The sequence below is a fragment of the Scomber scombrus genome, unplaced genomic scaffold (genome assembly GCF_963691925.1).
Source record: "Scomber scombrus unplaced genomic scaffold, fScoSco1.1 SCAFFOLD_240, whole genome shotgun sequence".
In the NCBI taxonomy this organism is placed as follows: Eukaryota; Metazoa; Chordata; class Actinopteri; order Scombriformes; family Scombridae; genus Scomber; species Scomber scombrus.
Window position 1 is genome coordinate 1 of NW_026910571.1, and position 23,634 is coordinate 23,634.

Consider the following 23,634-nt stretch of genomic DNA (forward strand, 5'->3'; position numbering starts at 1 on the left):
CCGCTGTTGATCTGATGCCAGATTAATGTGAGTGACAGCTGAGAGGACTGATATCACTGTACAGTTTGTCATGGAGGCAAATCCTGTAGGACAGCAGTCAGTCTGCTATGTGAGTCACTTTGGTTAATGACTCATGTTTGTGTGAGATCCCATCCAGACATGTTTAAAGACATACACAAGTAATTCCTATCTGATATGGTTCGATCATTAATCTCAATAAAATGGCATCTCCTCAGTGGGAGGGTCATTACTGCATGTTTGTGCCCTGGCTGCAGATACGTGGCACTGTATGTGTTGATTGGCTCCAAACTAGTTGTCCAGGTGTTACAGTGAGATTTAAAGTGAGATCAGAGAAACCTTCAAAATCATTTTGTTCAGCTTTGACTCTATGTGTGTTAGAACTCCTGTTGTGGCTGTAAGATGAATACAATATAATATTACTGGTAATTCAGGGAGTCCTGCTGCGTCAGTACAACAGACATGTCAAACAGTGGAGTCAGCTAATTAAAATGACAGAAGATATAACGAAGAAGAAGGTATTTATGTAGAGTGGAGTTCTCTCTGTTTGTTTCTTACTCTTTGAGCAGGTGGATGTTCTGGTTATATTATGCAGGTATAATCTGTGTTTGGCTTTAATATAAGTCAAAAACAATAAACTGAGTGCTGAATGTGATTTGTGTTTTCAGCGAGTGATGCAGTAAGACCCATTTTCTTTTGAATTGCGCAATGATTCAAGAAATATTACTCTGATTTTACCACCATTATGTAGTAAATAGATTGTCAGTGATTTATTAATTTTGTTGAAGCCACACAGGTCTGAAATCCTAACTGTAAATATAATTTGAATTGTTTGCTTTTTAAAACTTGTTTATAGTAGTGTTGAAAGTGTGTAACCTGCTGGATCTGCATGACACTAAGAATTTGAACTCAAATACTTTTATAAGTTAAGAAGAGAATTATGAATAATTAGTGAGCATGACTCATTAAATCCTGCAGGATTACTCGCTATCTCGTGCTTTAACGCATCAAACGCCACAATTTCTGGCATTAATCGGAATAAAAGCATTATTTGAGATAATAAAAAATAGTAGCTCAGCATCTGCCCTGTGTCTTTAGCACTACCTGCTCAGTCAGAATATGTTTGAAATGAGGATTAAATGGAGATTTATGAAAGTAAAATAGATTTTGTGCAGCACAGACTTGTGACCAACGTGTCAGTTAGTTATCGGAGCAGATGATAACAGAACTGCACTCAGCACAGCAAAGAGCCAACAACTGGACTAGAAGTTAAATTTGACTGAAAAGTTACATTTAGTAGATTATAACCTGTATGTTAATGGCAATATGATGACTATATTTTCAACACATACAGTAACTGCAAACTGTGAGATCCTTAGTGGTTTTTTTTCCAAAAGCACAAGTTCAGAAGTGTGTTTATTTTACATTAACATGTCCTACTAACTACTTTACTGTTCTGTTCAAGGCAACAGAGCGAACAATTCTCATTAGTTTTCATGTTAGTATTACATTTCGTTAGCTGGCTTGAGCTTTCATTTAAAGCAACACAATCTACTGTGACTTGAAATCGAGGATCCATTATCTCAAAAATAATTGTAACATTTTCAGAGATCAGTCTGCTGCTCTTACTGCTGTGAATGTCATTATGTATTGTGCACGAACAGCAAAACTGACAAGTTAGCAACAGGGAAGGTTTAATGAACAGTGAATCATGTTTGCAGTATTGGGAGAGGCAGTTTGAAGTTGTTTTGTGTATGAAAGGGAGGGTTGAAAGAAAATATACGTGATGCTGTAGATGGGCTTTTTTCAATCTCACAGCCGAATCATTTCCATGAAGAGTCGAATGTTTCATTTCCGATGAGCCAAGTGTGAGATATTGTGAACTTTACTTTCCTCATTAGGGTTTGCAGAGGTGATAATGAGAAGAAATTCTTTCACATTTTCCGCTTATTTCCCAGAAATTTCATGTGAAAAATTCCCAACTTCCCCCCTCCTGAAGTCTGCTGTGTCTTCAGTGTTCGAGTGAAGTCCAGAAGATGAATGATATGGAGGAAGATGAAGACAGACCAGAGTCTCCAGTATCCAGCTGTTTGTCTATGAAGAGTGACTTCTCCAAAGATGAACCTCCATTCTTCAGTAATGAACCTGGACCCTCAGACACAAAGTAAGAGACTGAACACACTGCTGAATGTACCTGATGAAATACAATTAAGTAAAGAAGGTTGAATTCTACCTCTTCATTAAAATATTTTCGAGCACAGGCCCAAAAATGATGGACTCAAAATAATGTAAAATGATTCCTGTTCTTTTTTAATAACCTCAATTCTATTACTTTTAATTAAGTTTGTTACTACAGACAAATACAGAAGTGGTTTCAGTGTGGTAAAACATAGTGATACAACTTAAAATAAAACAATTCAGTGAAATATCTTGAAAAGAAAGGTGAGCTGCTCAGCAACACAATAGTCATACAATTGATTGATAAATGATGTGAATAAAATGATCTTTGTGTTTCCAGAGGTCAGCATCAGAGAGCAGAGTCTCCAGTACCCAGCTGTCTGTCTCTGAAGAGTGACTTCTCCAAAGATGAACCTCCATTCTTCAGTAATGAACCTGGACCCTCAGACACAAAGTAAGAAACTATTTTTACTGTAAAATGAATTCATGGAGAATGAATGAGTGAGCAAGAAGAGAAAAAATACTGCACAAAGTATTGTATCCTTGAAGCGAAACTGTTAATATCTGTTTAGTAACTGGTGCTAAATAACAGCAAAACATTTTATAAATCTACATCATCATTTCCTCCATTGTATTGATTATACATTGGGATCAGTTTAAATTTATACTAAACTGTGAAGGCATATATACATGAAAGTAATTCTTACAGTTGGTTCTGTAATGGCTTTAGGTCACAAAGTTTTGACCCAGAGTTTCTACTTAGTTGAAATCACCAAAGTTTAATCTCCAAGCTCCTCCTGAGAGATCTAAAGAGATTCACCAGATGAAGAAAGCTCTTTACCAAGCTCCATAAACTTCACCTCTCTACACTGCTGAGTAGTGTACCAACTTTGCATATGCTGGAATGTCTAGAAATGTCAAGAAACCAAACCTTTATAAAGGCTTCGAGGACACAGTTCAAAATGGACACGAAGCTGGCCAACTGATACTGATGCTGATGGATCAATAGGTGGTTGACTTCATATTCTGTTGGGTGTCAGTATAAACTGATGTGTGCACAGTAGTCTATGTGATCATACACTTTAAGCTGCAAACGGATGGTTTTTGCTAATTCTCACTGACATAGGAAAATGACAAAATGTATGTCATGCAACAACCTTTGCAGGCACTCCTTAAATGTCTGTCACATCATCGTCCTTCTGGAAACTTTTTTTTTTTCTCGGTTTCTAGAGGCTGAAGTATGCTACAATCTTACTGTCACTTTAGAATAACGAAATCCCAATAAAGGGGTCTTTTCCAGAATGTTGCAGCAGAGAAACGGGCAGATAATCAGTCAGCTCAAATCTTGACAGCTGTTGGTACTCCAGCTAAGAAGTCCACGTGTTCTGAAACCAGCACTTCCTCCACAGAAGTGTGAATTGAAAAGTGAAAGTGTTCTCCTGTGAAATCATAAAGCATCACTCTGCAGTCATAGGGGTGCAGGGGTAAAGGCATTATTGTGTGCTGGTACCTACAGCAATAGCATTACTTGGTTAAGTGGTGTGTTGGAGCATGAACCTTGTGTACAGGTAAAGATACAGTAAGTAGCTGGCAAAACTGTTTAGATGTTGCAAACCAATTAGTAAAAGAGAAAAGGAATAGACATAAAACAGAAACAATGAATACAATAGATGAAGGCAAGTCTAAACAGGTGGGTCCTGAACTTCTCTTCAAGGTGTCCACAGAGAGTTTCAAAGTTTAGGAGCCACAACTTCCAATTCCCCATCTCCTTTTGTTTAAAGCTTTGATCAAAGGAAACAAAAACAGCCAATAAACCTTGATTGGACCTGGGAGACCAGCTGCTAATGAATGGCTAAAGACAGAATTCTTGAACTGGATTGTGAATTTAATGGGGAGTCAGTGTACATACTGTATATCAAGATCAGAGTCACAGGCAACCATATGATTAATCTTGTGCTGAATTGCCAAGTAAGTATATGTACATTTTGCTATAATGCGCTAAAGAGCAGAAATGGAATCAGAAGTATGTGCAAAACAGAAATGCTGTAATCCCTTGATAATATTGGCATTCATGAAGAAAGGACCACACAAAATATTCCAATGTTGATATTATGATTGCCACAATGAAAGTTATCTGTGATGTGACTTGGTGTTATGTTGACTGACTAAACAATTACTTTCGTGGGAAACATAATGTGAATTCAAACCTTTTATTTTGTGGCAGTAACACTTCACACTGTTAGTGTTTGGTGTTCACAGATCAGATGTTTTAGATCAAATTGAATGTGTTCATGTCCACAGAGAGAGGAAGAGGAGGGCTGTTTCTGTGGAGGAGCAGCTGTCCTGCTGTTCTTTGTGTCAGGACGTCCTGAAGGATCCAGTCTCTACCAGCTGTGGACACTGGTTCTGCAGACAGTGTATCACCTCATACTGGGACAGGTCTGCTTCATCAGGAGACTCCTCCTGTCCCCAGTGTGCAGAAAGATCCAGAACCAGACCTGGACTGCAGACAGACAGTCAGACCAGCACTGTACAAAGTGAGAATGTAGATTTTTCTGTTAATTACAGGTATTTTAAGCAACACATTTATTTGCAATGTAGCATTACCATATAAAATGTTGTCTCAAGTGACCTCAAACCTTTTTTTAAAAAAATTATGATTTTGTTTTCTTATTGATTTCTTGTTTTTATGTTGATATACTAACATGTGACTAAGTATGGTCCTTATTCAACTTTGATTATTATTCCTTCTGTGCCAGTAGATGGTCTGCAGGAGGTTTTAGATGAACATCAGATCTGTCTGAGCAGCACATGTGAATGTGTGACTCAAGGAACTGATGAAGCAGGAAGTGAAATCCTTCTCATCAGCATCTTCACTGAGGTCCACATCACAGAGGGACAGAGTGAAGAGGTTAATACCCAACATGAGGTGTGGAAGCTTGAAACAGCTTCTAAGATGAAGACCCTCAATTACGCTCCAATCAAGTGTCAGGACATCTTTAAAGTCTTACCTGACCAACAGAAACACATCAGAGTGGTTCTGATGAACGGCATCGCTGGCGTTGGAAAAACCTTCTCAGTGCTGAAGTTCACTCTGGACTGGGCACAGCGCTCCAACAACCAAGATATCAGTCTGCTGATTCTGTTCTCGTTCAGGGCGCTGAACTTGATCAAAGATGAGCAGTACAGTCTGCTCATGCTGATCCATGTTTTCTATCCAACATTACAGAAGCTCACAGCAGAGAAGCTCGCTGTCTGTAAAGTTCTGTTCATCTTTGACGGCCTGGATGAAAGCAGACTTTCACTGGATTTCAACAACAGTGAGGTCGTGTCTGATGTCACACAGAAGTCATCAGTCAGCGTGCTGTTGACAAACCTCATCAAGGGGAAGCTGCTTCCCTCGGCTCTCGTCTGGATAACTTCCAGACCTGCAGCAGCCAATCAGATCCCTCCTTCATGTGTGGACAGGGTAACAGAAGTACGAGGCTTCACTGACGCCCAGAAGGAGGAGTACTTCAGGAGGAGATTCAGTGATGAAGAGCAGTCCAGCACAATCATCTCACACATCAAGACATCCAGGAGCCTCCACATCATGTGTCACATCCCAGTCTTCTGCTGGATCACTGCTACAGTTCTGGACCACATGTTGATTACAGACCAGAGAGGAGAGCTGCCCAAGACCCTGACTGACATGTACTCACACTTCCTGCTGATTCAGACAAAGAGGAAGAAGAACAAGTATGATGAAGGACATGAGACGAGTCCAGAGGAGCTGACGGAGGCTGACAGTGAACTTCTTCTGAAGCTGGGGAGGCTGGCGTTTGAACAACTGGAGAAAGGAAACATCATGTTCTACCAAGAAGACCTGGAGCAGTGTGGTCTTGATGTCACAGAGGCCTCGGTGTTATCAGGAGTTTGTACACAGATCTTCAAAAGAGAGAGTGTGATCTTCCAGAAAGCAGTCTACAGCTTTGTTCATCTGAGCGTTCAGGAGTTTCTGGCTGCAGTCTACATGTACCACTGTTACACCAGCAGGAAGACAGAGGTACTGGAGGGTTTCCTGGGAGATGTGAATGAAGAAGAAGAAGAAGTAGAAGAAGAAGAAGAAGAAGAGGGAGAAGAAGAGGAAGAAGACAATCATTACCCATCCCTGGATGACTTCCTGAAGAGAGCCATGGAGAAATCTCTCTTCAGTAAAAATGGCCACCTGGACCTGTTTGTCCGCTTCCTTCATGGCCTCTTTCTGGAGTCCAACCAGAGTCTCTTAGGAAGCCTGCTGGGTCAGACAGATAACAGTCAAGAAACCATCCAGAGAGTCATCAACAACCTGAAAGAGATGAATACCCACAGAATTTCTCCTGACAGAAGCATCAACATCTTCCACTGTCTGATGGAGATGAACGACCGCTCAGTACATCAGGAGATTCAAGAGTTCCTGAAGTCAGAGAACAGATCAGAGAAGGAACTCTCTGTGATCCACTGCTCAGCTCTGGCCTACATGCTGCAGATGTCAGAGGAGGTTCTGGATGAGTTGGACCTGGAGAAGTACAACACATCAGTGGAAGGACGACAGAGACTGATTCCAGCTGTGAGGAACTGCAGAAAGGCTCGGTGAGCACCAATTGTAACATCATTATACAATGTAGAGCTACTGTCACCACTGTCACTGTCAACAGGTTTCAGGGAACACAATCTTAATGTAATCATCAAGACATGACTTTAAAGATTATCAGTCTAACAGTCACAAACTGGAAAGAAGGTTTGATCAGACAAATAGATAGATCAAAAATTAGACAGGTTATGACCAACCAGAAAGTTCACATGTAGATAAATAGTTAAGAAAAGTCCAGACATGCTACAAAAGTCAGGAAAAATATTAGGCTTATGTGATGGTCAAAGTGTTACAATTAAGATCATCTTTGAACTTTAGTTTTTTACAGCTGCACAAGAAATGTATTTACAGCAAGTTTTTAATAGGTTTGATCTGATATTTTTGAGGGAACTGCCAAACCATCGAAATAGCAGCAAGCTGAGAGAACTAGCCCCCCAGAGGAGGTGTGTGTGTACTCAAGTAACATGACGTTGAAACTTATGAAATATTTTGATTATTTTCAAATAGCAATGTATTTGCTCAGTCTGTGCTCTACTTCATTAATCATTGGTTTTACAGACTTTCTGACTGTGGACTCTCTGTGACTCACTGTGAACTCTTGGCCTCAGCTCTGAAGTCTAACCCCTCTCACCTGAGAGAGCTGGATTTGAGTGGAAATTATCTACAGCATCGAGGGGTGAAGATGCTGTCTACTGGACTCAAGAGTACACATTGTAAACTGCATACTCTAAGGTATCAATGTCTTTTATGATGAATTACTTATAATTTGTAATGGTATGTAAAATACTGTGACTGAAAATGGCATGTTGGCAAGCTTATGTATAAAATTCTTGTTTTGCTATTCATCCTCAAATTACAGGCTTGATCGATGTGAACTGTCAGAGGGCAGCTGTATTTTTCTGGCCACAGCTCTGAAGTCTAACCCCTCCTATATGAAAAATCTGGATCTGAGTAACAACAACCTGCAGGATTCAGAAGTGAAACAGCTGTTTGCAGAACTGGAGAGTCCAGACTCCCAACTGGAGGCTCTGAGGTAAGAGAGCATTTTTTAGTTCTTTGCTGAGAATAGAGATAAATGCAGTCATGACAATTTAAAAGATGCATTTATCAAGGAACCCCACATGGCAACTAAAGCAATCTTTTGGTGATTCATATAATTATTCATATGATTTATTGTGTCATATTTTTCTGAAGTTCTCAACCTATTGGATACAAGTAGTTTTTGGAGTGGACTATATCGTTTTATAATATTATACGTTATTTGTAACCTACTAACTTCTGATAACTTTGTGTCATGATGGGTAACTTCAACCAGGTTTCTGTGCAGGAAAGTATTACCTTGTAACTTCATGCTTTGTTCAAATTTCAGATTTAGGCACTGTGGCTTGATTTAACTGGAAACCATGCCAAGATATTCCAGTAGAGCCCTATAATATAAATACACACCTGGACATTTGCAGAATATGTGTGCTTTAATGTGCGTGCTGTATTAATTTTCAGATTGAGTTCGTGCAGGTTGTCAGAGGTCAGCTGTGCTTCTCTGGTCTCAGCTCTGAAGTCCAACCCCTCCCATCTCAGAGAGCTGGAGCTGAACAACAACAACCTGAAAGATTCAGGAATGAAACAGCTGTGTGATTTTCTAAAGATCTCATACTGTAAACTGAAGACTCTGAGGTAAGGTAGAACTTTGCATTAATATTATTATGATATTTATATTGTCTGTCAGGTTGAGACTGGCATAATGACAATCCAGTTATAAGATGTTGAAGACATCCTGTTCATAAAGGGTGAAGCCTTCAAGAAATAGCAACGTTAAATTTCAAATTTAAACCTAAAATCATCCAACCAGATTATGAATTGATTTCAATGCATGTTGCACTCTCTGTCAGATTGAGTTTCTGCAGGTTGTCAGAGATCAGCTGTGCTTCTCTGGCCTCAGCTCTGAAGTCCAACCCCGCCTATCTGAGAGAGCTGGATCTGGGTCACAACAAGCTGCAGGATTCAGGAGTGAAGCTTCTGTCTGATGTACTGGAGAGTCCTCATTGTAGACTGGAGACTCTGAGGTAGAGAATCTCTTTTTTTCTTCCTTATTGAACTTTATTTTCACATCAAGAGTGTTTTATCAAAAATATTGTCCTTTCTGTAGGCTGTCAACATGTACGATCACTCATGAAGGCTGCTCCTCCCTGGTCTCAGCTCTGAAGTCCAACCCCTCCCATCTGAGAGATCTAGATCTCGGTCACAACAGGCTGCAGGATTCAGGACTGAAGCTTCTGTGTGATTTTCTGGAGAGTCCAGACTGTGGACTGGAGACCCTGAGGTCTGACACCATTTTAACCAGTACTTATTAATGCTTATTTACTAACTACATCTACTACATCTTTTTTTATGAGGGGTCAAAATGGAGCTTTACCCATAAGGGATTTTATGGTCCAGACAGGTTGCTACACAAATGAATTGTTAAAGATCAGGTACTGTGAAAATCCAAAAATAGCTTTGAGATGGATTTGGGTGGTGATGGGGCCTCCTGTGCTAAAATGACTAATTTTCCTGTCACCATCTTTGTCTTTCTAAGTTATCTGGAATACTGAATGTTGTTCAATTTGCCCAACTTTTACATATGATTGAGTCGAGCAGTTTCCGGTGTTTGTGGCTTTTCTGCACATTTCAGCACACAGACCACAGACTGGTCCATAATGAAAACTACCGAGACTACTAAAGCCTCAAATTGCATTTCTTTAGCAGAGGTATCCACACACAGAGCTCTTTTTTTAAAAACTTTTCCAGTATTTTGCATCTATAACATAATTTCCTTAAATGTCAAATTTAGAAATACACCTATTAATATGATTTAACAATAATGTTGTTCAGGTGTCACTCATTGTACCTTGGAGAAACATCAGTACTGATGTTCTGTTTGTTACCCACAGCTGGTTGTGTGTCACAGATTACACACATCCATTACATTCCAGGTTTATATGGTGGGATTCTTAATAAAGCAGCTCTCATGAATGAAATCTGAGTTCCATCAGAGCTGTCAGCACGTTTTTATTTTCAAGTAGGTGAAAGTCCAAAATAAGCCTCCCACTCCATACCCAATAGACCTTCCTATGTCTGACTAAATATTTCACCGTGATATAAATATCAGTCAGTGCCTCCCAAGCTTGTTGATTTAAGGAGAGAGAGAGGTTGAGTGCTTAAAAAACAAGAGGTAAAATGTCCTATTTCAGACAGAGGCTGAACTGAGAGGCTGCATAAAGCACCTGTTAAATTATATAAGGAGTTTTTAACTGGAAATCATGGAAAGATACTGCAGAATATAAATGCACACATAGAAGTGTATGTGTGTGTGTGTGTGTGTGTGTGTGTGTGTGTGTAAGGGTGTGTTTCCTTTTAATGTACATGCTTTACTCATTTTCAGATTGAGGTTCTGCAGTTTATCAGAGATCAGCTGTGCTTCTTTGGCCTCATCTCTGAAGTCCAACCCCTCCCATCTGATAGAGCTGGATCTGGGTCTCAACAAGCTGCAGGATTCAGATGTGAAGCTTCTCTCTGATCTTAAGGAGAGTCCAGACTGTAGACTGGAGACTCTGAGGTCAGTAGACAGTGGGATTCCGTCCATGCCGTCCAACACACTTTTACTTTGTACATGTTACGTGATCATCATTCAAGTATATCTCTTTCTATCTGAGTTTCTATCAGTTAAGTACTTTCGGAAACATCCAACAGTTTTTTCACTCTTAGCTGGTTACTTTACTTGCCAATTGATCACCTGTTTTCATTTTCTACAAACTCTAGGAAGTTATCTAATTAAACTAGTTATATATAAAAATATAAAAACATATCAATATTAAACAGAAACACAATTAACACAGCTATGAAATTATATAATGCATGTACAATAATGATGTAGGAAACTATTTATGTGTTGTGTTACATGTTATTTTTGAAGACAAGGTTTATTACAACTTGCGGAAATTTGAAATTAATTTATCATTTTTATTATCCATGATACTGTATTTGTTGTCCTGTGTAGATGGTAGACAGATGCTTTGACTTCAGAGGGACGGAGACACCAGAACAAAGACAAGGTCCTGATCCCTCACTGGCTTCCCATCCAACCAATACCATGCATCGCCGCCATAGAACCCTGGCTGCTGTGATGGACTGATACTCATACTGGTTGCCCTGGCTCAACTGGTAAAATTGACTCTAACTCCTGTGGTTTCTGTGGCGGAGAATCAACTAGTTGTTTGGCTCTGGCCCAAGTTCAAGCTTTCCCCCACCGCCTTGCAACAACAGCAAGGCTCCAAGGCCAGAACAGGCTCTGCTGTTTCAGACTGCAGTTTTAACACAACCACAGTGTTAACGTCTGTGCTGAAACTACGTCCAATGTGGGTATTTTGGATCCACATGCATTTAACCCCAGTGGGTATACATTTCAGCCATGGCTAGAATGCACACTTTTACTTAATTATTGTGACCACCAACTATAAAGATGTTGTATTTATAAAATGATTGATTCATTCCACAAGCATACATCGAGCCACTGCCATGTGCAGGTTTCTTCCATGTGGGTAGAGATGATGAAAAAGGTACTTTAGCCTGCCTGCTAGAAAATAACCCACATTATTATGTTATTTGTCATTTTGCTGTGTGTTGCTTTAAATCAAAAACAAACATTTGAATGCTGAAACAGGAGGGTTTTGTTTAAAATGTGATTAGACATGGGTCAGATGCAACATTGAGACTCTGATTTGGTGGTGGTTCATACAATACAAGCAGAGCCATGTGCAAAAACCTTTTTATTGAGTTTTCTGGTTTGCATCAGTCTTTCTTTAATCATCACTAATATGCAGCTGCTCTGAAAAAGCCTGCTGCAAATATGATGGATCAGTCACTTCAGTGTTACCAGGGTTGTGGTTGAAAGTCACCATGCTTCCTTGTTCTCCTTAAAGGTTCAAAAGTTAGCGCTTCAGGAACTGATATAGGCACAGAGGCTATATAGTATATACACAGCAGCCAAGACATTTAAACCACTCACCTAATATTGTGTAGGTCCCCATCATGCCACCAACACAGCCCTGACCCATCAATGCATGGACTTCTGAAGGTGTCCAGCAGCAGATCCTTTAAATCCTGTAAGTTGCGAGGTTGGCTTCCATGGATCAGACTAGTTTTTCCAGCACATCCCATAGATGCTCGATCAGATTGAAATCTAGGGAATTTGGAGGCTACAGCAATACATTGAAGTCTTTCTCACATTTCTCATACCATTGCTTAACAATTTTTGCAGTTTAGGCCATGCTGAAAGAGGACGCTGCCATCACGGGAATACCGTTGCCATGAAGAGCTTTATTGGGTGTGCAACAATGTTTAGGTAGGTAGTACATGTCAAAGTAACATCCACAGAAATGCCAGCACCCAAGGTTTCCCAGTAGAACATAACTCAGAGCATCACACTGTCTACGCCAGCTTGCCATAGTGCATCCTGGTGCTATCTCTTCCCCAGCCAAGTAAATGATGCACACAACCTGAGATGTTCTAATGCTCACATGCCCATTGAAGGCTCTTTCCACGGTGGATAGTGGTCAGCATGGGCACTTTGACCGGTCTGTGACTACGCAGCCCTGTACACAGCAAGGTGTGATACACTGTGCGTTATGACACCTGACTATCATATCTAGCATTAACTTTAAAGCAATTTTAGCTGGAAAGAAAATGTGCTAGCCGTTACTCCCCAAGCACATCCATGAGCCTGCAGGTTCACTGGTTGTCCTTCCTTGGACCACTTTTGGTAGATACTGATCACTGCATACTGGGAATACCCCACAAAACTTTCCATTTTGCAGATACTTTTTCATATAAGTTGCAATGGTGAGTAAGGACATTAGCACCTGTGATGAAGTGCTGCACACTTACAGCAAAGGCTTTAAGGAGGAAAAAGCTGCACACATACAATACCACCATCATCAAGCACAGTACAACAGTCTTTTGACTAGTAAAAGAGAAACATGACTTGTCTCTATACAAAAACCCAATTTAGACCTTCAGTTTTCTTGATAGGTGTTCCACAGGTCTGATAAGTGTCCCAAATATTTATGATATTCAACTATTTCAATTTCAGAACCCTGAAGAGCCTGGAAATTAGCAGTACACTGAATACTCTTAGGTGAAATAATACAGCATTGGCCGAATTTGCAATAATGCCACCTCAATAAATATTGCAAGACATGGGCTTAAGGTAGCAAAACTGTAAACCCCTTGTGATAATATCCCTGATATGGGTATAATAGAGTTAAAAAATGTGCTTCTTCTAAATTAAAATGATGTGTGTACGAATTCACAATGTATGGCTCCTCCTACCGCTGTATGATCAATAAAGACACCTTGTACTATTGGTAAAACTAAGACTCGTTTTTTTCTGACTCAATTTTAATTACATAAAAAGTTGCTTTTTCAATGGACATTTACTTGTAACATATGTGAGGTTGTGCAGCAATGTGACAGAGGCAATGTTTGGCTTTGACTATTTTGCTCTCTGTAATTTTTATGCATGTGTTGTCTTGCTGAAATGTCATCACTTTCAGCAAAAAGAAGCTCACCATTAACCTGCAGCAGCTCCTTTTAGTATTTTACAGACAGCAAGGTAAGCTTCATAACCGTTAGTTAAACAATAATGCCCTCTAGAGGAAACCGGCTCTGTGCTGAAATGACACCTGACCCACCCCATATTCTTTTTTTTTTCAAGCAATCTTTAAAAGATAATACATCCCAAGCACACGGAAACGTGCAACACAAGACAGTATGAAGTCAGAATAATAAAATAGCAATAACATTTATATTTGTGCATATTTGTGAATTATTTATATTGTTTAATGTCACTCATCACTGTACTACTGTCCATATGTGTGCCTCTGTCTTGTTTTGTTTTTTATGGTAATGTATGGCCATGTTCAATTGAATGGAGGCAGTTGTCCTACTGCTGTATTTTATTATGTCTGGATAATGTGTTGTTGTTTTTTGTACTGTTCACAATGCAGAAACTGTAAAGTCCAAGACAAATTTCCCACTGGGACAATAAAGTGTATCCTATCCTATCCTGTCCGATCCTAACCTCTTCCTTTGGAGGAGCGGGTCAAGCGAGGACGAGCAAATGAGCGAGTTGAGTGTTGCTGTGTCACGCGCGCCTGACACACCTGGCGAACTCACACATGACACATATATTTTATTTTTTTCCTGCTGTTTTTCCACAAAAACCCGCCCCTACTCTGCCTATGATTGACTCTCACCCTGATGATCACACCTCATGCTGGAATCCAGCCAATCTAACCAACGAAGGAAGCGAGTAGTAGCCAATCAGAGGCTTAGTGGGGTTGGAGCTTAACGAAATGCGGATGAGGAAAACAAATGTAACAGTTTGCCGCCACATTTTAAGCGCGGACAGAAACTTCAGGAAGAGCTGAACGTTTCCCCGGTAAGAAGCTGTTATAGTTTTTCTGAGTTACTTCTCGCTCATTTAATGTTAAGCTGTAATTGTTTGAAAAGGCAGGGAAACTAAAAAAGAAAGAAAAAGTGACAAGATTGGCTCCTTTCATGCTCAGTATGTTTACTGCCTCCAGAATAAGAGTCCTCATTTTGCGCTCTGTGTACTGAAAGAAGTATATTTGCTTTTATGATTTTTATGATTATTCCAATGATATGATTAAATGTTTGAAACAGGCTGAGTTACATAGGGGTGGGTGTCTTGCCCCATCTTTGTGGTGTTTCTTTGTACCTGTAAAAAAAAAAAAAAAAAAAAAAATTCAATTTCAGCTTGTTTGCAGCAGAATATAATACAACTGGATTTTTGTTGATTCATTAATTCATTTGAAACCAAGATGCACCAACAATGTTAAAATTCTCAGTTTAATACTTTGTGTTCAGATACTCTCGAGGAAACTGGACAATATTGTGGACAGAAGGCTAGTAGATGTTGATCAGAGTAATGACAGCATGTCAACTCAAATAATGTACCTAGAAATGAAATTACTTTACATGTATCAAAATGTTTAAAAATGACAAAAAAGAAAAAACCATAACAAAACACACTCATTTATTTCTAGGCTTAAGTCGTGGTTAAAAACTGTGGGTCTTCCACATGGATCAATTTCTGGCCAAAAACACCTATGTGGCTATCTTTTTTTAATTCCTAGGCTCTCCTGCTTCGGCCACCGGGGGGTGCTGCTCCTCATGACACATATAAAAACAATTTGGGAGTCTAAATTCATTGTGTTTGATTGAGCTTCAGTGATTGTTCATGAGAAGACTACACGTTAATGTACCAATGTAAAGAAATGTTGTTGATCATGAATTTTGTGAGACAAAATGTGTCTTTGAGGCTGGGTGGTTTAAAAATATTGTAGATAATGTATAAATCAATGAACCAGGGATTCAGTGTTATTATATTATACTTTTAGAATTGTATTAAGCAAGTTTCCTGTCTTCTTAATGGACAATTGTGTCTATTATAATTCACTGTGAGTGTTTGTGTTTGTATTATAATTCACTTTTGTTTCTGGTTTAGCTCTCAGACTGAAGTCCAGAAGATGAGTGATTGTGCAGAAGAGGAGGGCATGGCAGAGTCTCCAGTATCTATGAATAGTGACTGGTCTGAAGATGAACCTGGGCCCTCAGAATCAAAGTAAGTTCTATTGTATACATAACAGGTGAGGTCTGAGTTGGGTTGGAAGTCATATATATTTAATCCAGTGTTGAACCTATTTACTGAATCTGAATCTTTTAAATCTACATATATTCAGTGCTGAACATTTCCAAGTTATAGTGTCCCCTTGGGTTTATTCAAATGAGGCAGCATAAAGCAAGCTGCTGTGTTTTAGTTGAAATTTGGTCCTTGATGTTACAGTGAAAACCACGTCTGTTCCTGGTGAAATGTCAGTCTGCTGCTGCTTTGGTTAAGTTATCAACAACAGCAAATAAATACTTGCTACAGTAATGGATTAATGCTTGCGATATAAATACATTATTTAAATAAGACCCTCTACAACCATATTTGGTGCAGAAAATAACAGTTAATGTGGTTAAAGCACCTGTATTGAATTTGATCTATAAATGAAGCAATGAGATTCTTACAGTATCTGTTGTTAACAGCCATTCATCTAAAATTAAAGGAGTCTTGGTATGTACGTCTGTTTGTGCTTTAATTTTCTTGACAACTGTTCATCAGATCTCCTTCACATTTGGCGAGTGTAGACCTAAAAAAGCGCGTTGTCACGTTTGGTGTTTGGATGAATGGTTCTCAAGAAAGCTGCAAGCTGCAATACTGCTGCCATTTAGGCCTGTTTTAGTAGTGATAGATTCACAGGATAGACACTGCTCCAATATTACTCCAAAATATAATACACTTGTCTGAGATACAATCTCAGCTCCAATTCAAGAGAGTTAAGTGTGTTTATGCCTGATGACATCAGGTTGCTATAGAATAACCACATCAGGTTACCAGGATTCATCATAGCCCTGGTCTTGACTATTGGTAAAATACATCCAGGTTTTCTGTTATTCCTGTCTTGCTCAATAAAACAACATGGCTAATCAACTTTTCATTTCTTAAAAGTCCACTTTGTGGTGATGGATGACAAACACAGCTCGTTTAAAATCAACTTTGCAGTTTTATTGCGTCTGGCATAATGTAGATAACTTTGACTGTTTGTCCTGTTGAACTATGATAACGATTGCTTGTTCATTGCCATGAAAAAGTAGCTTTCTGCCTTGTTGTAATGTCACCAAGCAGTCTTATTCATACTTTTGGTCCCTTTTTATTTACTAATTGCAGCATATTGCCTAGAAAGGAGAGGGAAAAGAAAGGGAGCTACAGCAGGCAGCCCAGGGAAGCAGCTCTCTGCTCTCCTGGATAAAAGCATCCACCAGCAGCAAGGAGGAAGATGAAGATGAAGATAAAAGGTCAAAGTCAAGACCAGAATCATGTTAACTGTTTAGGGCCTTTTAAAGCTCAGATTTTAAAGTTGAACTGTTCATCTAATTGTATTGAAATATCTTATAAGCTGTCCACATTTTATTTTAACTACACAAAGTGGTTTGGCGGTACTAAATCAGGCATGACGCTATATTAGCTAATTATATTATTTTGTACCAACCATAAGTTATATCTATGTTACAATACTTGAAACTATTATTATTCTATTCTAGGCAGCTACAGCAGGGAAGCAGCTCTGTGCTCTCCTGCAATAGGCCATCTACTAGCATGGAAGATGAGGGCGATAAATCTCACACTGCTATAATAAGGCAGCCGGCAGTTCCACATGCTGCACAAAGTGTCTGTGCACGCCACTGCTACCTACGTTAGCATTACTAATTTCCTCCACTCAGCCTCTGATGTTGCTAAACGTGTTGTGGCTGTTGTGGTTTTTTCACCTTATTTTGATTTGTTGTGCCCTGTTTAAGATCTAAGGACACATACTGTGAACATGAGGAGGGGACTTTATCCATTCACGGATTTCCAAATACTTAGTTCAGTGTTGTGTTTAGTTGTTTGTCATAATATCCAATTTTTGTGGACTGTAGACTGCTGTGCTATACATCCTTTGTAGTCAATGTAGTTGATTTATGGGGATGGCATATTTACTGTACATGTTAACAGTCTGTTCTGACAAAATTATTAAAATCTGTAGATTTTCAAAAGAGATCTGTAATGAGCTTGTTGTCTTGTTTTGATTATGCACAGGTCCTAGAAATGTACCTTTTTGAAAGTCGAACTCCAGCTTGAGTGATGGAGTTCTGTCGTTAAGCCATGTGGTGAAATCAAGGAGTTTCTGTTCACCATCAGTCCAGAGAAATATAATGGTGTCAATAAACCCTATTCTTGTAGATGTTGTTTTTCTGATAAAGATTATTGTCTTCACTCAAGATTTGTTTAATTTCAAAAAGGTCAACATAGAGGTTTGTGTTTGTTACAACTGTGCCCATAGCATAACCACATTGTCGCCAATAGAAATCATTCTCCACAATGAAGTAATTTTTTCATTCATTAATTAAATCCCTGCAGTATCCGAAGGCAGCAGGAATGATATTTTCAGCACTCTGAGCTTTTATGCATGGCCCCTCACTGTGTTTACCTTCATTAAATTTGCTGATAATGACACCAGGCTTCTGCAGAATAACCATACACACAACTGACTGGTCACTTATACCTCAGTATTCTACCTTTTTATAAATGACACATAGGGTTACCAGAGGTAATCATAACCTCTTTTCCACAAAAGTCATGTCTTATGTTTTGTTCTTGAGAAAAGGCTGTTGAGTAGTAATAACAACTAAACTATGAGACCATTTACGAGTTGAGACAGGCTATGTTAAAGTTGTGGCTGAAATGGTGTTAGTCTCACCCAAAGCTGGACGTGCTACCAACTCCTGTTGCTTGTTAGTAAGGTCAAAAACATTTTGAATGTATATGACTGTAGATATTGTATGTTTTGACAGCTGAGAGAAACTTTTGTGAGTGTTTGAGATCTTGGACACGCCTTCAATTCAACTCGGTTTTATTTATATGGCACAATATCGTTTTACGTTTCACAGAGAGCAGGTCAAAAGTGTACTTTTTATTTTACAGAGACCCAACATTCCCACATGAGCAGCACTTGGTGACAGTAGCAAGGGAAAAACTCCCCTTTACCAGGAACCTCAGGCAGAACTACACTCTAGGTGGGTGACCATCAACAGAGAGAAAGAGGGAGGGAGAGAAGGAACAATAACAATAATATAAATATTATTAATAATAATCGTAGCAGCAGGCACATGTCAAGCAGGACCACAGGGTTCTTGCAGCTATGGTCAATGGAAACCAGTGTCTAAGGTGGTCCCAGACCACCAGTGTTCTAGTAGGTTCATAAGGTTCTATGAGCTGGGAGCGCAGTGTTCTAGTAGGTTCATAAGGTTCTATGAGCTGGTAGCGCAGTGTTCTAGTAGGTTCATGAGGTTCTATGAGCTGGGAGCGCAGTGTTCTAGTAGGTTCATAAGGTTCTATGAGCTGGGAGCGCAGTGTTCTAGTAGGTTCATAAGGTTCTATGTGCAGTGTTCTAGTAGGTTCATAAGGTTCTATGTGCAGTGTTCTAGTAGGTTCATAAGGTTCTATGAGCTGGGAGCGCAGTGTTCTAGTAGGTTCATAAGGTTCTATAAGCTTGTAGCGCAGTGTTCTAGTAGGTTCATAAGGTTCTATGAGTTGGGAGCGCAGTGTTCTAGTAGGTTCATATGGTTCTATGAGCTGGGGGCGCAGTGTTCTAGTAGGTTCATAAGGTTCTATGAGCTGGGAGCGCAGTGTTCTAGTAGGTTCATAAGGTTCTATAAGCTTGTAGCGCAGTGTTCTAGTAGGTTCATAAGGTTCTATGAGCTGGGAGCGCAGTGTTCTAGTAGGTTCATGAGGTTCTATGAGCTGGGAGCACAGTGTTCTAGTAGGTTCATAAGGTTCTATGAGCTGGGAGCGCAGTGTTCTAGTGGGTTCATAAGGTTCTATAAGCTTGTGGCGCAGTGTTCTAGTAGGATCATAAGGTTCTATGAGCTGGGAGCGCAGTGTTCTAGTACGTTCATATGGTTCTATGAGCGGGGAGCGCAGTGTTCTAGTAGGTTCATAAGGTTCTATGAGCTGGGAGCGCAGTGTTCTAGTAGGTTCATAAGGTTCTATGAGCTGGGAGCGCAGTGTTCTAGTAGGTTCATAAGGTTCTATGAGCTGGGAGCGCAGTGTTCTAGTGGGTTCATAAGGTTCTATAAGCTTGTGGCGCAGTGTTCTAGTAGGATCATAAGGTTCTATGAGCTGGGAGCGCAGTGTTCTAGTACGTTCATATGGTTCTATGAGCGGGGAGCGCAGTGTTCTAGTAGGTTCATAAGGTTCTATGAGCTGGGAGCGCAGTGTTCTAGTAGGTTCATAAGGTTCTATGAGCTGGGAGCGCAGTGTTCTAGTAGGTTCATAAGGTTCTATGAGCTGGGAGCGCAGTGTTCTAGTAGGTTCATAAGGTTCTATGAGCTGGGAGCGCAGTGTTCGAGTAGGTTCATAAGGTTCTATGAGCTGGGAGCCATGATGAGTCAGGCTGCATTCTGCTATCTAATCATCTAGTATTTGGTAAAAATATTTTTGTCAAAGTTATGCATGAAAGGTTTTTAATTCAAAAAGCAATGTGTTCATGTCCACAGAGAGAGGAAGAGAAGGGCTGCTTCTGTGGAGGAGCAGCTGTCCTGCTGTTCTTTGTGTCAGGACGTCATGAAGGATCCAGTCTCTACCAGCTGTGGACACTGGTTCTGCAGACAGTGCATCACCTCATACTGGGACCAGTCTGCTTCATCAGGAGACTCCTCCTGTCCCCAGTGTGGAAAAAGATCCAGAACCAGACCTGGACTGCAGACAGACAGTCAGACCAGCACTGTACAGAGTAAGACTGAAGCTTTGTCTGCCAATATCTGAAAACTCCCTCATGCATCATGCTAATTAAAATGTTTTCTATGTAAAAATCTAAGCTCTTAATCGTCTTTTATCTTTGATTATTGTTATCACTTTCATCGGGCTACCGAAAACTGACACAAGATTTTCTGTAAGACAAATACATTTTTGATGAGACCTTTTGTTATTCTCTTACAGTGGATGGTGGTCTGCAGGAGGTTTTAGATGAACATCAGATCAGTCTGAGCAGCACATGCGAATGTGTGACTCAAGGAACTGATGAAGCAGGAAGTGAAACCCACCACGACAGCATCTACACTGAGGTCTACATCACAGAGGGACAGAGTGAAGAGGTTAATACCCAACATGAGGTGAGGCAGCTTGAAACAGCTTCCAAGATGAAGACCCACGATGACGCTTCAATCAAGTATCAGGACATCTTTAAAGCCTTACCTGACCAACAGAAACACATCAGAGTGGTTCTGATGAACGGCGTCGCTGGCGTTGGAAAAACCTTCTCAGTGCTGAAGTTCACTCTGGACTGGACACAGCGCTCCAACAACCAAGATATCAGTCTGCTGATTCCTTTTCCATTCAGGGCGCTGAACTTGATCAAAGATGAGCAGTACAGTCTGCTCATGCTGATCCATGTTTTCTATCCAACATTACAGAAGCTCACAGCAGAGAAGCTCGCTGTCTGTAAAGTTCTGTTCATCTTTGACGGCCTGGATGAAAGCAGACTTTCACTGGATTTCAACAACAGTGAGGTCGTGTCTGATGTCACACAGAAGTCATCAGTCAGCGTGCTGTTGACAAACCTCATCAAGGGGAAGCTGCTTCCCTCGGCTCTCGTCTGGATAACTTCCCGACCTGCAGCAGCCAATCAGATCCCTCCTTCATGTGTGGACAGGGTAACAGAAGTACGAGGCTTCACTGACGCCCAGAAGGAGGAGTACTTCAGGAGGAGATTCAGTGATGAAGAGCAGTCCAGCACAATCATCTCACACATCAAGACATCCAGGAGCCTCCACAGCATGTGTCACATCCCAGTCTTCTGCTCGGTCATTGCTACAGTTCTGGACCACATGTTGAATACAGACCAGAGAGGAGAGCTGCCCAAGACCCTGACTGACCTGTACTCACACTTCCTGCTGGTTCAGACAAAGAGGAAGAAGAACAAGTATGATGAGGGACATGAGACGAGTCCAGAGGAGCTGACGGAGGCTGACAGGAACCTTCTTCTGAAGCTGGGGAGGCTGGCGTTTGAACAGCTGGAGAAAGGAAACATCATGTTCTACCAAGAAGACCTGGAGCAGTGTGGTCTTGATGTCATAGAGGCCTCTGTGTTATCAGGAGTTTGTACAGAGATCTTCAAAAGAGAGAGTGTGATCTTCCAGAAAACAGTCTACAGCTTTGTTCATCTGAGCGTTCAAGAGTTTCTGGCTGCAGTCTACATGTACCACTGTTACACCAACAGGAAGACAGAGGTACTGGAGGACTTCCTGGAAGGTGTTGATGATGATGAAGATGATGACGACGACCATGAATTAATTGATGATGGTGAATTCATTGGTGATGATAATGATGATGATGAATTCATTGGTGATGATGATGATGATGATGATGATGATGGTGAATTCATTGGTGATGATGATGATGACGATGGTGAATTCATTGATGATGATGATGATGATGGTGAATTCATTGGTGGTGATGATGATGATGATGATGACGATGAAAGAGACAATGACCAAAACACATCCCTACATGATTTTGTGAAGAGAACAGTGGATACAGTCTTAGAAAGTAAAAATCGTCACTGTGGAGACTCCCTGGAAGGTGTGGATGATGATGAAGATGATAAGGATGATGAATTCATTGATGATGGTGATGAATTCATTGGTGATGATGATGATGAATTCATTGGTGGTGATGATGATGATGATGATGAATTCATTGGTGATGGTGATGATGAATTCATTGGTGATGATGATGATGATGATGATGATGATGATGATGATGATGAAAGAGACAATGACCAAAACATATCCCTAGTTGTTTTTTTGAAGAGAGCCATGGATAAGTCCTTAGAAAGTAAAACTGGCCACCTGGACCTGTTTGTCCGCTTCCTTCATGGCCTCTCTCTGGAGTCCAACCAGAGTCTCTTAGGAGGCCTGCTGGGTCAGACAGACAACAGTCCAGAAACCATCCAGACAGTTATAAACCAGCTCAAGAAGAAGAGTGTATATGATATTTCTCCTGACAGAAGCATCAACATCTTCCACTGTCTGATGGAGATGAATGACTGCTCAGTAAATCAGGTGATCCAAGAGTTCCTGAAGTCAGAGAACAGATCAGAGAAGAAACTCTCTGAGATCCAGTGCTCAGCTCTGGCTGACATGCTGCAGATGTCAGAGGAGGTTCTGGATGAGTTGGACCTGGAGAAGTACAACACATCAATAAAGGGAAAACAAAGGCTAATTCCAGCTGTGAGGAACTGCAGAAAGGCTCAGTAAGTACTTTTAGCCTAAGTTGAGGTGTACGTGTGGACACAACTGAAAAGAATTTGGTTCATTACAACTTGGTTGGGAGTGGGTTACTGCCTCAAGCAAAAGAGTTATATATATAAAGAGTATATTTTCTATTGTATTCTATTATATTCTATTCAGTATCTCTATCTGCACTCAAGATCATATGGTTGTTGGGGCAGCATCAGCAGTAATGCATGTGTTGTAACTGTCATAGTGAAAGTGGAGCTAAGCCTAAAAACAAATCTCTTACCAGTCAATCTATGTTCCAACCCTCACCTTCAGTCATGAGTTTTGTAATTGAGTATTTATGATGTCTCACAGCTGCCTCAGTTTAGTTTCAAATATCACAGATGCATGTCTGTCATTGTAGGCTTTCTGGATGTGAACTATCAGACATACATTGTAACACTGTGGCCTCAGCGTTGAAGTCCAACCCCTCCTATCTAAGAGAGCTTGACCTGAGTGACAATTATCTGGAGGATTCAGGAGTGGAGCGGTTGTCTGCTGGACTTGAGAGTCCACACTGTAGACTAGAGATACTGAGGTCAGTTCAATTTGTGTTTTCGACTATTTTATTTTATCTTTTTAAATGAGCAGCAAGTTTTACTAAAACATGTCTTGAAATTGCAGCCTTCATAACTGTGATATCAGAGAGGCTGGCTGTGCTTCTCTGGCCTCAGCTCTGAATTCCAACCCCTCCCATCTGAGAGAGCTGGATCTGAGTAACAACAAGCTGCAGGATTCAGGATTGAAGCAGCTGTGTGAATTTCTGGAGAATCCAAACTGCAGACTGGAGACTCTGAGGTAGAAAATATATTCTATTTAAAGAACAGTAGTTTCTCAAAATTCTT

General features: G+C 40.3%; 2 protein-coding genes across 2 annotated transcripts; both read left to right on the top strand.

Moving 5' to 3' along the window:
• Positions 1-10: 10 nt before the first annotated feature.
• Positions 11-13,215, top strand: LOC133977111 (NACHT, LRR and PYD domains-containing protein 12-like). Its single transcript, XM_062415248.1, has 11 exons — positions 11-2,182; positions 2,537-2,650; positions 4,498-4,733; positions 4,956-6,807; positions 7,367-7,540; positions 7,668-7,841; positions 8,309-8,482; positions 8,698-8,871; positions 8,955-9,128; positions 10,230-10,403; positions 10,845-13,215. The coding sequence occupies exons 1-11, from the start codon at positions 2,055-2,057 to the stop codon at positions 10,849-10,851; spliced, it is 3,381 nt and encodes a 1,126-aa protein (XP_062271232.1). The 5' UTR covers positions 11-2,054; the 3' UTR covers positions 10,852-13,215.
• On the top strand, positions 13,157-22,768 carry LOC133977110 (protein NLRC3-like). The gene is made up of 7 exons (XM_062415247.1): positions 13,157-13,209; positions 15,375-15,491; positions 20,009-20,047; positions 20,082-20,122; positions 20,161-20,244; positions 20,451-21,854; positions 22,308-22,768. The coding sequence occupies exons 1-7, from the start codon at positions 13,157-13,159 to the stop codon at positions 22,766-22,768; spliced, it is 2,199 nt and encodes a 732-aa protein (XP_062271231.1).
• The last annotated feature ends 866 nt before the right edge of the window (positions 22,769-23,634 follow it).

Bases quoted from the DNA above. Each gene is read 5' to 3' on its own strand.
- LOC133977111 (XM_062415248.1), top strand. From the start codon at position 2,055: ATGAATGATATGGAGGAAGATGAAGACAGACCAGAGTCTCCAGTATCC. The intron at 8,872-8,954 runs GTAGAGAATCTC...TCCTTTCTGTAG, and splicing joins TGTAGACTGGAGACTCTGAG to GCTGTCAACATGTACGATCA. The intron at 9,129-10,229 runs GTCTGACACCAT...ACTCATTTTCAG, and splicing joins TGTGGACTGGAGACCCTGAG to ATTGAGGTTCTGCAGTTTAT.
- LOC133977110 (XM_062415247.1), top strand. From the start codon at position 13,157: ATGTATGGCTCCTCCTACCGCTGTATGATCAATAAAGACACCTTGTAC. The intron at 20,123-20,160 runs GTGCATCACCTC...CTGCTTCATCAG, and splicing joins GGACACTGGTTCTGCAGACA to GAGACTCCTCCTGTCCCCAG. The intron at 20,245-20,450 runs GTAAGACTGAAG...ATTCTCTTACAG, and splicing joins TCAGACCAGCACTGTACAGA to TGGATGGTGGTCTGCAGGAG.